This window comes from Pinus tabuliformis, chromosome 8, assembly GCF_031772625.1.
Source record: "Pinus tabuliformis cultivar Carrire ecotype Pingquan chromosome 8, CPIR1, whole genome shotgun sequence".
NCBI classification, from domain to species: Eukaryota; Viridiplantae; Streptophyta; class Pinopsida; order Pinales; family Pinaceae; genus Pinus; species Pinus tabuliformis.
Window position 1 is genome coordinate 685,917,488 of NC_142294.1, and position 12,995 is coordinate 685,930,482.

General features: G+C 39.6%; 2 protein-coding genes across 2 annotated transcripts in view; one reads left to right on the forward strand and one right to left on the reverse strand.

The window, feature by feature from the left end:
* Positions 1–671, reverse strand: part of LOC149237441 (FKBP-like peptidyl-prolyl cis-trans isomerase family protein) — a 108,359-nt gene extending 107,688 nt beyond the window's left edge. The window contains 2 exon segments of the mRNA XM_089366819.1: positions 201–314; positions 317–671. Of these exon segments, the coding sequence (XP_089222945.1) occupies positions 201–314; positions 317–596 (394 nt within the window). The 5' untranslated portion in view covers positions 597–671.
* A 3,473-nt stretch (positions 672–4,144) lies between these two features.
* On the forward strand, positions 4,145–7,359 carry LOC149237442 (uncharacterized). Its single transcript, XM_089369271.1, has 5 exons — positions 4,145–4,497; positions 4,660–4,864; positions 5,148–5,940; positions 6,710–6,928; positions 7,250–7,359. Exons 1-5 carry the CDS (start codon positions 4,145–4,147, stop codon positions 7,357–7,359), a joined length of 1,680 nt encoding a protein of 559 aa, XP_089225397.1.
* The last annotated feature ends 5,636 nt before the right edge of the window (positions 7,360–12,995 follow it).

Consider the following 12,995-nt stretch of genomic DNA (forward strand, 5'->3'; position numbering starts at 1 on the left):
CTATGAAATTTCAAATGTACATTTCCATTCTTGGGGCTATTTTGCACCAGTTTTATTATTATCATTATTATCATCGAATGCAACATTATATATCTCTGTATTAGTTATCAAATGCAACATGTATTAGTTTTCATCGTTTTCAACGACAGCAGGCCATAATACCCCAAAAACAAGCGCCAAATTGCGGTATCGAAACTTACTGCTGGTTTTGTATTCTTCAATGGGGATGGCTTTGGTGTTCCTGCGCTGCCTGGCCTGTGCAGGCTGTTCAATCAACAATGTAATGCAAGTAAGGGCTATTGCAGCGACCCCACCTCTCGTCTTGACATGGCGAGTCCCCTAACTGTCTCCCGCAGGTGTCCACCAGCTAGAATCTTCACTGCACTGGTGTCCACCCTTGTGGGTTTTGGGCTTGAAGTGATATGCAGAAAAGGTGAATACGGAGAAGATGAGGGGCAGCATCTCCGAATAGGTGCAGGCAAATGCCAACTTAAATGCTGTTGTAGTGAAAAGGAAGACGAAGACATGTGGTCATTCTGAGGAAAAGCTCTGACTGTACCAAACGCCTGCAAGTAGTCATGGCATGCCAAGGCCATTGCCAACTACGCCACACCACTATCTCTTGCGAAAGATATTATATGTTATCCACATACCACCTCCATCGAGGCTAGAGGCTAGTTGTACTCGAGGCTTAGCAATTGCTTTGTGTAATTTTTCAGTAATGCATAATTAGTACGATATAGTTAAAGTTGTATGAAAGTAACAAAATATGTTAGATATTTGGTCTAGAGTAGGTCTAAAGTAATAGATATTTGGTCTCCACTATGTTTAAGTGTTTTTATTTAGTTAAGAGTTTGGTTTTTTATTTAGTTAAGAGTTTGGTTTTTTTGGAATTTAAGAAAATAGGTTAACGGTTTAATGTCAGGCATCTCTTAACTAAGTGTAAAAGTGTAAGTTTTTTACACACCATCAATGTGTAATTACAAGTGGTGTAGTTTATCAGCTGAGACCATTAAGGGGTAATTACAGGTGGTGTAGTTTACCATGAATTATAGTGATGAGTCTGGTTTGATAAGTAAGTTGTGATAGATTTTTCCAATATTATATATATATAAGATGGATGTGTAATGGCCAAAGTGAACATAAATTTATATTTTATTGTTACTTAGGTTAGTAGGTGGTGTTGGTGTTATATACATTGAAAATTATATTTTTATTTTATTTTTATAATTAAATTTATATATTTATCTTTATTGTGTTGAGAAAGACATTTTCCAATTTACTATGGAGTAGATGTTGTCATGTTGTTAAATGAGTGTAAAACGTAAATGTTCACTATATTAAAATTATATGTTATGTGTCTCTAAATAAATGTAAAACATAAATGTTTATTACATTAAAATGATATGTTGTAGTGTATTGTAAAATGTGGGTTATATTCAAATTATATGTTGTAGTGGTTGTAAAATAAAGGTTAGATAAAAAAAATTAATATAATAAAACATAATGCTAACTCAATCAAAATATAAATAAAAATAATAAATCGATTCAATTTATGATATTTTAATGTTGATTTTATTAATAAAATTACAAACAATTTTTTCATGCAAAAAAATCATAATATGCATGTCACATTGAAAATATTTAAATAATTATGGTTCATATTTGTAACTAGAATATTGCAAAACATCCAATATTGGAAAGCGGGGAGTTTTCACCATTCGAAAAGTTTCAACTCTCATGAGGGCTTCCCTGGAGCCATGGGGCACCTTAAGGTGGTGGTTGAACGTGTGGTTGCACCCAAAAAGATCATTTTAAATGGTTTCATGGCTCATGTACACATAAGTATATCAAAGCCCACCCCCATTTCTCCTTTCCTTTTATAGTCAAAGGATCTTAGCTCAAGTGGTTTGGTGAACAACTTGTTTCCCCAATTGCATGGGTTCAAGTCTCCGGAGACATGCTCTAATTAGCCCATTTGTGGCGTTAATGAAATAATTATATCTAGTGTAATAGTGGCAATTGATCTTTCTTTCTTTCTTGTGAATTAAAAAATTGTATTACCTTCTAATCAATCATTTACATGTTCACGGATAATTTTGTTTGGTCAATTCCAAGGGAATACCAACCAAATCAAAAATCAAGAGATAAGCTAACTTGAATTTCTATGGAAACTAACTAACCTACGATCGACAATGGCAATTCTCTTACTACTTTCCTAATAAAAGAATCCAGGAATGATCGTACATCAATCCATTCCAAGGAGTTAATAGGGACAGATGTAGGGAGACAATAATAACATTTCCTTGGTCTCATTCCAAACCCAGAGGTTTTGCTACTTTAGCTGCTTCCTTATCACTTTCTGAGTGCTCTGATTCATGGAAGCTTTTGTGGCCACTCAATGATGAATCCAAAACCATATTTGTATGTTGTCCTCTCCATCAAAGGGATGGATCTCGACTTTTGCATGATGAGATGTCCCTACATGTGGTTGAGGTAAGGATGAAGGACTCGTTTTAGCTGTAGAAGACTTTTGTTGCTGCATATTTTCTGTCTTGTGAGTTGAAAAATTCTTAGCTCCTTTTGGAGCTTTTGGATCTTGCCATCCTTGTAACTTATTTGATGCAGGAGCACCCGAATGAAGAGGCGACAGATGGGAGTTGGTTCTTGTTTGTTGTTTTGTTTTCCCGTTCTATATTGACAAATAGAGAGGGAAACATCTCAAATTTCTAGTTTATTTAGTTTCATTTTGTGTTATTGTAAATAAAGGCTAAATCAGCCATTGTTAGTTTTGATTTAGACAAGATAGGCTTAGATGAGAATTAGTTGAGAAAACTGTCTCAAAAACTGGAAAAACAGTTCCTCGAACTGCAAGAGGAACTGCCACTAATGTATTAAAAAGGACACAATAATGTAGAGTAAGGGGTTAGCCGAATAGAGAGAAATTGTAAACCTACGGGCTGGCCGTAAGGAGAACCACAGAGAGAGTCTGAATCAAAAAAAAATACTTGCCGTGTTTTCCTTTTCTCTTTATGCGCAGTCTAATTTGGAAATTGTGTATCTTTGACTTTGAATGGTTGAAAGATTGAGTTTAATATGAACTATAGCTTTCCTATATGCATATATTCTTGCAGGTTAATTTCGGTGTGACCAGAGAGGCAAAAAGCTACCATTGTTCGCCACACAGCAGAAGCGAGGAAAAGGCTTGTGGACAGAGGAACGCAAGGCTAAAGAAGTGAGACTCAAGGGACGTCGAATCTAAGGGATCGACGGTGAAGATTGGTTCGGCGGAGTTTTTATGTAACTTGGGCCGCAGGAGGAAAACCCCAAATTACATTGGAAATTGACGCAAAACGAAGTCAAGGAAGACACAGACCCGAAACCTTATAAAGCGGAACTAATATCATATCGGGCCCGAGTGCATCATCACATCGGGGTTTTGTTAAGTCGTGGTGTTGGCCATTGGATACGTCGATTTACCGACTTGCAATATCGCATAGTCAGTGGTCGCATATCGAAGGGATCAGGGAGTGGAGCTCGGCGTAGCGGACCCGACATCACACATAATCATGGCTTATAAAATTTGAGATCTGGCCTTCGTGTCTGCAGGTGGTTTTCCTTTGTATTTTTGAGTTTCTCCATATTTTCGATATAATAGTGGAAGTGGGTTTGTAGTGTAAAATGCACACCCGCGGAGCCCCGAGAGCATAATCGCAGGTCGGGGAATAAAAGGCTTGGAGATTGTGACCTGCAGAAGGGCTAACGCCCGACTACGATAAAGCGTGACCTCGGGTATTGTGCCAAGCCTGAGGATTTCAACGGGGTGATTGGATTTTACGCGTGTTTGCGTGTAAATCCTTTGTAAAGGTTTCACCACCGTAAAAGCGTGATTTCAAGGATTATCAAAGGACAGAGGCGGGCAGTCACTTGTATGCAGGCTTGAGGCCACGAAGGATTTTCCAAGGGACTGAAGGGTCCCGATAGAAAGGATTAGTGAGGGTTAAAGGTTGAACTGTTGTGCGAAAGCTTTCCACAACGACTATTAAGGGAGGTCGTAACCTATATGGTTAAGAAGTCAGTTCCAGTTGTGCATTGATGGCATCAATTTTGGTATCAGAGCAGGTTTTACCTTCTCTCAGTGAAGATGGAGGTAGGAAGAAGGGGTCGAGGAAGAGCAGTCAGAAGAGCAGCAGATGGGGAATTAAGAGAAGAGATCAGAAACCTGACTGCACGTTTGGCAGCATTGGAAGTAGGGAGGCGTAGAGAGCCGGAAGATGGAGATAATAGTGAAGAGGAAAATGTGGTTATGATAGATGGATCAGATGATGAAGGGCTAGAAATTAAGCTATTAAAGTCAGTTTTGTTGGCTTGCAGCGAGCCAAAGCCAGAGATCTCTAATTATGATGGCAATTTGTCCATGGAGGCACTGTTGGACTGGATAAATGAATTGGATAAATATTTTGAGTATGAAGAAATCGGTGAAGATAAGAGGGTCAGGTTTGTTGTCACCAAATTGAAGGGACATGCAACATTGTGGTGGGATAGTGTACACGCAGAAAGGAGGAGATTAAACAAACCCTTGATTAGAAGGTGGGACAGGATGGTTGCGAAGATGAAGAGCAAGTTTCTACCCAAAGACTATTAGATTGCCCTTTACAGACAGGTGCAGAACCTGAAACAGGGAACGATGAATGTGAAGGAATATATCGAAGAATTTTATGAAATTAACCTGAGAGCTGGTAATGTTGAAGATACTCTTCAGCAGACTGCGAGGTTTGTAAATGGTCTGCAGATGGAAATCTTAGATGAAATTAGAATTCTTTCACCAAAAACCATAGTTGAAGCTTATCAGAGTGCTCTGAAGGCAGAAGAAAAGATTGCTAGGAAACAGAATGCCAGGAGAGGACGCGGTTCTGGTAGAGGTTGAGGACAGACCTTTGGCAAAGGTAAGACTGCCAGCAGCAATGAAGAGGGTAGCAGTTTGAAGACTTCAGGACAGAGTGAAAGGGAAGGTAACACCATAGGAGGAAGGCCATACCAGCGAGGAAGAGGTAGTGGCAGAGGTAGAGGAATGCCTATCAGTGTTGCAAGTGTCACAAGTGGGGACACAGGTCCTTTGAATGTCCTGAAAACGAGCAAACTGGCAGAGGGGAGCATATATTACTCAATCCAATGAAGCGGAGGCACCACCGCAGGAGGTGGAGAATGTGCCAGAGACCGGGGAAGCCTTGGTATTGAACAAGGTGTTATTAAAACCAGCCAAGGAAGTAGTTGATCAGACGCAGAGGAAAGCATTATTTTGGACTGCATGCAAGTCACACGGAAAATGTTGTAAGTTGATTATTGACAGCGGGAGTACTGATAATTTGGTAGCTATAGAGATGGTGGAGAAATTGGGTTTGAAGAGAATAAGACACCCAACTCCATACAGGGTGTCGTGGTTGCAGAAGGGACACCAATTGTTAGTTGATGAACAATGTGAGGTGGATTTTAATATAGGAAAATACAAGGATAAAGTGATTTGCGACATCATGCCAATGGATGTGTGCCATATTCTACTGGGCAGACCATGGCAATACGACAGAAAGGTAGTCCATGATGGAGTGGCAAATTGTTACAGATTTGTCAAGGATGGGATAAAGCATACCTTGGTACCTATGAAAGAAGCCAAGGAAGGAGAGGAGATAGCAGAAACAAGCGGAACGAAAGCATTACTGCTGGGAGGAAAGGAGTTTCTGCAACAGATTGAAGAGAGTGAAATAGGTTATGCGGTTGTGAGGAGACCAAGAGCAGTATTAATACACACCAACCTTACTGATTTACCAGTAGAGATACAGAGCATGCTGCAAGAATTTAGTGATATTGTGGTAGATGATCTACCAGATAAATTACCACCAAAGAGGAGCATCAGTCACCATATTGATTTTATTCCGGGAGCCAGTTTGCCAAACAAGGCTGCCTACCGGATGAGTCCAAAGGATAATGAAGAAATCCGGAAGCAAGTGCAGGAGTTGTTGGATAAAGGACTGATTCGAGAGAGTTTAAGCCCTTGTGTAGTTCCAACCATTTGGCTCCCAAGAAAGGAGGTGAGTGGAGAATGTGCACGGACTCCCGAGAAATTAATAAGATTACTATTAGGTACAGATTCCCATTACCTTGAATGGATGATATGATGGATTGTCTAAGTGGAGCAACATACTTTTCAAAGATAGACCTGAAAAGCGACTACCATCAAATCATAATTCGAGAAAATGACGAGTGGAAGACAACTTTCAAGACAAATAAGGCTTGTACGAATGGTTGGTTATGCCATTCGGATTTAGCAATGCTCCTAGTACGTTCATGCAGTTGATGAACGAGATGCTCAAGGAATTCATTGAAAAATTTGTGATTGTGTATCTAGATGATATACTGATATTCAGCAAGACAAAGGAGGAACATTTTCGACACGTGAGGTATGTATTAGAAAGATTGCAGCAAAATAATTTGCTGATAAATTTGAAGAAATGTTCTTTTTTCAAGAAAGAGTTAATTTACCTAGGATTTGTGATTGCTGAGAATGAATTAAAAATGGATCTGGAAGAGGTTGCAGCTATAGCTAGCTGGCCATGTCCCAAGAGTTTGTTTGAAGTGCGGAGTTTTCATGGACTGGCGAGTTTTTATCGAAAATTTATTAAAAATTTCACTGGGATTTGTGCACCCATGTTAGATACTATTAAGAAAACAAATCAGCCTTTCCATTGGATCAAAGTGGTAGAGAAGATCTTTCAGCTTCTCAAAAAGAAAATTACTGAAAGACCGATTTTAAGATTGTTGGAATTTAACAAACTTTTCCAAGTTCGTTGTGATGCTAGTGGAACAGCCATTGGTGCAGTACTCAGCCAAGAGGACAAGCTGGTAGCCTATTTCAGCGAGAAACTAAATGAAAGTAGGCAAAAATACATGTCCTATGACAAGGAATTTTATGCGGTGGTTCAGGCACTAAAACATTGGAGGCATTATCTGTTGGCAAATGAATTTGTCTTATTTTCAGACAATTCAGCATTGCAGTACATTATGCAGCAGCATAAGCTGAACCATAAGCATGCAAAGTGGGTGGAGTACTTACAGAGTTTTACATTTGTGTTGAAACATATCAGCGGTCAAGCCAACAAAGTGGCAGATGCATTAAGCAGGAGGAATCTGATCCTACAGGAGAGTACCATACAAGTGTTAGGATTTGAACACCTTAAGGACTTGTATGGGGCAGATGTAGATTTTAAGGAAGCTTATGAAGCTTGCCAAAATCCATTATTGAGAGATAGCAGTTCGTGGCTGGACTATAACATGCAAGAAGGATTGTTGTTCAAAGGAGGGTAGTTATGTATTCTAGAATGTTCTATGAGAGAGAACTTAATCCAAGAAAAGCATAGTGGAGGTTTAGCCGGGCATTTTGGCATAGACAAGACCTTGGATCAGTTAAGCCACTTTTACTATTGGCCGAGGATGCGCAAAGATGTACAAAGATTTGTAAATAGATGTAAAATGTGTCAGCTTGCCAAGGGACATCGCCAAAACAGAGGGTTGTATGCATCCTTACCCATTCCAAGCAAACCATGGGACTCAGTCAGTTTATACTTTGTCTTAGGCTTGCCAAAAACACAATGGGGATTTGATTCCATCATGGTGGTGGTGGATCGTTTCACTAAAATGGCACATTTCATTCCTTGCAGGAAAACTAGTGATGCCACACATGTAGCACATTTGTTCTTTACCGAGATAATCAGATTACATGGCTTGCCAAAGTCCATTGTTTCAGATCATGATGTTAAATTTACAGGGCATTTTTGGCAAACCATGTGGAAGAAGTTAGACACCAAACTAAACTTCAGCTCAGCTTATCATCCACGGACTGATGGCCAAACCGAAATGGTGAACTGGAGTCTAGGAAATTTGTTGAGGAGTTTGGTTAGAGAAACTTCTCGACAGTGGGATCATGTGCTTGCACAAGCGGAATTTGCTTATAATGATTTCCCCAATAGGAGTACAGGCAGTAGTCCTTTCTAGATCCTATACGAAATGCACCCACGGGGAGTACATGAGTTACGAGATTTGGGACAGTTGGAGCGTAGAAGTACTGATGGTGAAGACTTCACAAAGGAAATCAACGATCTTCATGAACAGGTGAAATTAAAATTACAGAACAACAACCAAAAATACAAGCAAAAGCCAGATTTGAAGAGGAGGGAGGTGCAATTCAACGTAGGGGACCTGGTATTAGCACACCTATGCAAGGAGAGGTTTCCTAAAGGTGAGTACAAGTTGAAATGCAAAAAGATTAGGCCCTGTAGGATCCTTCGGAAATTTTCTGCAAATGCTTATGAATTGCAGTTACGTCCAGGTATTGGAATTTCAACCATTTTCAATGTATCAGACCTGTACCACTACATTGCAGCAAAGGATGAAGACAGTTTGAAAAGACGAACATGGGACACCCAGGAAGAAAGTGACATGTGGATTAAACAAATGCCTCCAACAAAGCCTCTAGAGATCGGACAGATCCTAGATACCCAAGTGGCTAGACAGACTCGACGGAAGGAATATCTGTAGTACCTAGTCAAGTGGAAGGGTCATCCTATTGAAGATAGTTCTTGGTTAGATGCTGGCCAAATTCATAATGTTGGGTACTCTATTGAAGAGCTCATGGACAAGAGCCATGAATTTCATTCACCCCGGGAGCCTGATGCAGGAGCACCTGAATGAAGAGGCGACAACTGGGAGTTGGTTCTTGTTTGTTGTTTTGTTTTCCCGTTCTATTTTGACAAATAGAGAGGGAAACATCTCAAATTTCTAGTTTATTTAGTTTCATTTTGTGTTATTGTAAATAAAGGCTAAATCATCCATTGTTAGTTTTGATTTAGACAAGATAGGCTTATAGGAGAATTAGTTGAGAAAATTGTCTCAAAAACTGGAAAAACACTTCCTTGAACTGCAAGAGGAACTGCCACTAAATTATTAAAAAGGACACAATAATGTAGAGTAAGGGGTTAGTTGAATAGAGAGAAATTGTAAGCCTACAGTCAGGTTGTAAGGAGAACCACAGAGAGAGTTTGAACAAAAAAAAAAACTTGCCATGTTTTCCTTTTCTCTTTATGAGCAAGTCTAATTTGGAAACTGTGTATCTTTGACTTCGAATGGTTGAAAGATTGAGTTTAATATGAACTATAGATTTCCTGTATGCATATATTCTTGTAGGTTAATTTCGGCGTGACCAGAGAGGCAAAAATCTTGCATAAAAGAAATTGTTCGCCACACAGCAGAAGCGAGGAAAAGGCTTGTGGACAGAGGAACGCAAGGCTAAAGAAGTGAGACTCAGGGGTCGTCAGATCTAAGGGATCGACGGTGAAGATTGGTTCGGCGGAGTTTTTATGTAACTTGGGCTGCAGGCGAAAAAACCCAAATTACATTGGAAATCGACGCAAACCAAAGTTAGGGAAGACCTGGACCCGAAACCTTATAAAGCAGAACTAATATCATATCAGGCCCGAGCGTGTTATCGCATCGGGGTTTTGTTAAGTCGGGGTGCCGGCATTGGATACGCCGATTTACCGACTTGCGATATCGCATAGTCGGCGGTCGCATATCGGAGGGATCGGGGAGTGGAGCTCGGCATAACGGACCCGACGTCACACATAATTGTGGCTTATTAAATTTGAGATCCGGCCTTCATGTCCGCGGGTGGTTTTCCTTTGTATTTTTGAGTTTTTCCATATTTTCGATATAACAGTGGAAGCGGGTCTGTAATGTAAAATGCACGCCCGCGGAGCCCGATAGCATAATCGCAAGTCAGGGAATAAAAGGCTTGGAGGTTGTGACCCGCGGAAGGGCCGACGCCCGACTACGATAAAGCATGACCTTGGGTACTGTGCCAAGCTTGAGGATTTCAGCGGGGTGATTGGATTTTACGCATGTTTGCGCGTAAATCCTTTGTAAAGGTTTCACCACCATAATAGCACGATTTCAAGGATTATCAAAGGAAAGAGGGGGGCAGTCACTTGTATGCAGGCTTGAGGCCACGAAGGATTTTCCAAGGGACTGAAGAGTCCCGATAGAAAGGACCAGTGAGGGCTAAAGGCTGAACTGTTGCGAGAAAGCTTTCCATAGCGACTGTTAAGGGAGGTCGTAACATATAAGGTTAAGAAGTCAGTTCCAATTGTGCATTGACGACATCAATATTCCTGGAATCGGAGGAGGAAATAAGCCTTGAGTTGAGGGAAAGGCATTATGAATATGATCGAGTTGTTGACAGGTATTAAAGCAGAATGTTGTATTTTCATAGTCCACCAGATGTGAATAGATAATGTCATTCCACTTGAGGATGATTTTGCCTGACAACCCTTTGCTAAGATCAATTTCATCACATATTCGAGTAAAGGTCACAATAACCTTCTCAAGCCTTTCTATGTCTACTTTAATGAAACGACCAAGTGAGTTGCCCAAATTAGCTAAGATGTCTGGATGGAGCAAATGAAGGCGAAAATTTGAGGCTTTTACCCACACTGGAGTGATTGTAGTTGGCATAGAGAGAAGGTTAAAACCAACAAACCAATTTTTGAAAAAAATCCCAAGACGGCCCCAAAACCAAGGTCCTTCATAAAAAAACTTTTCATAATCCTTCAGATCTTTAAAATACACCACAAAATATCTTTCAAGTAAAAAAACAGATATGTATTTGGGGACCAAGTCTAATGCACCCATTCCTGGAGCACAGATGTTGTAATCCATAACCCATTAAATCAAAAAATAATGGCATGTGTCGAATAATCCAAGTAAGCATCCTCGATTTGAAAATGATCCACTTTAATAGTTGGGATATTTTTTGCGTGATCCATAATGAAGGTTGTCCCTAAGATCTCTTTGGGAATTGCATGTGCGGGCCTTGGTTTGAGGGTATCCTTGAAATATTTGGGTGTTGGAAGTCATTGATGTGAAAGGGTGAGTGAACCCACACCTTTTTTGATAAATTGCTTGGATAGGTTAATAATTATGGATAAAAGGACCTCCTAGAGTGATAACCCTTGTCATTCCATTTCATTTGACAGGTGACACATTTTGTGGGTCCTCTTGGTTAGAGAGATATTAATTCTTGCATATTAATGCCCTAGATGAATGGGTTTTGCACCAAATCATGCCCCATTAATTTATGGCTTTAATATCTTATTACAACCCCCTCAGGAAATTCAAAATTATTGGCCAAAATCCACGTGTCCTAATCAACTTGAAAGAAGATGATGTGGAAGTCAAAAATTAATTTTTACTATCCTAAACCTCCCCTAAATAGTTTGGCTTCAAACAATCATGTCTATTTATAAAAAATATCATGTCATCTCCAGCAAAAGTCACAACTTTTCATTAGGCAGGTCAGCCCCAAACTAGGCATGCTCAACCACTATATATTGCCCTAATCGTGGGCATATCTAAACAAGAAATTTGGTGGATCTAAGGCAAAAAGATAAGGTGAAAAAGTATGAGGCCTGAGCTTAGTTGAACATCCTGAAGGAGACCAAGGTTTAAGGATCTATCCTAAAGACATCACATCTTTTTAAGGCATTGTTTTGAGACATCTTTTTATCAGAATTTGAGGCATCTGCAACCCTTACCTAAGGCTAATCACATGCATGATTCAGGTATGCATGGGGCCAGTTTTTCACCCCCCCTAAGGCCTCCTTTGCAGCTATCACATAGGCCAAATTTTGGCCTCCTGCCTTAGGTCATACCTTGTTCAAGCCTTAGTCTAAACTTGTGATTTTCAGCCCTATATTTTAAACCGTTGCTACCTCAATTCAGGTCCTTTTGGAGTCTTTTTAGACATTGTTTTGAAGCTAGATTTGATTATTGTTGAAATCCCTTAAAGAACATATTTGGAGCTGATTTGGAGTTAATCTTGAAGTTTATTCTTGAGGTGTCAAAGGCAAGTTAATGCAAGTTTGAAGAAGGTGCTTTAATTCTCTAGAGTAGACTTTTGTAACAGAACTTTTGTACTTGTTAATTTCATACCTATATAAGGCTTTGACAGTTCAGGGGAAATCCTTGAGGAATACTTGAAGTTGTCTTAGCAAGTAGACCTTGAAGCTTTGTAGCAGATTTTGGAGCAGCCTTGGACCAAGCCTTTCTTAAGCAAACCTTGAGAGCAGATCTTGAATTTGTTGAAGACCTCTTTTGGAAGTAAACTTTGATATTGATCTTGAAGCAAGCTAGGGTAAGATCACTTGTGGGTTTGATGATCTAAGGTATGCACTTCTTAATTGAACTATTGATATGACAAGGGGCATAATTGAAGTTGTTTGAGTGTTGTTGTAACTGGGCCATTGTTCCTGGTACGAGATCTCGAGAAGATCTTATCTTAACTTTTATTCTATAGGGAGGTAGGGTGGTACTAGGGAAGGAAGTTATAGCTTCCTTCAGAAGGTTATCACCTCTTTCTAGTGGGAGCTAGTAAATCTTGGGGTTGTAGCCCTTCCAATTGTAGTCGGTAAACCAGAATTTGTAGCTTCCTTTAGAATATATATATATATATATATATATATATATATGGGTTCATTTGATGTGATGATATTGGTTAATTGTTTTGATACTTAAATTGTTGAAATTTACAAAATATTGATTCACCACCCCCCTCGAGTATTTCCAACAATTGGTATTAGAGCATATTACCCTCTAAAAATCTAATCACTGAAGGGAAGATCATGAGTAGATATGGAAATGGAAGGGATCTCTTCAAGAATAATTCCAGTGTTTGATGGAAATGATTATCCACTTTGGAGCAGTTGCATGGAATCCTACTTAAAGGATTTAGGAGTGGATGTTAGGTCCTCGATCATAAATGGCTACAAAGTTCCTAAAAATCCTCCAATTGATACTGATCAGAAGAAGTTGTTTAGCTACAATTCAAAACCCGTTCATATCATCATGGGTAGTTTTTCAAGAACCATTAAGCCCAAGGTGATGTCCTGCAC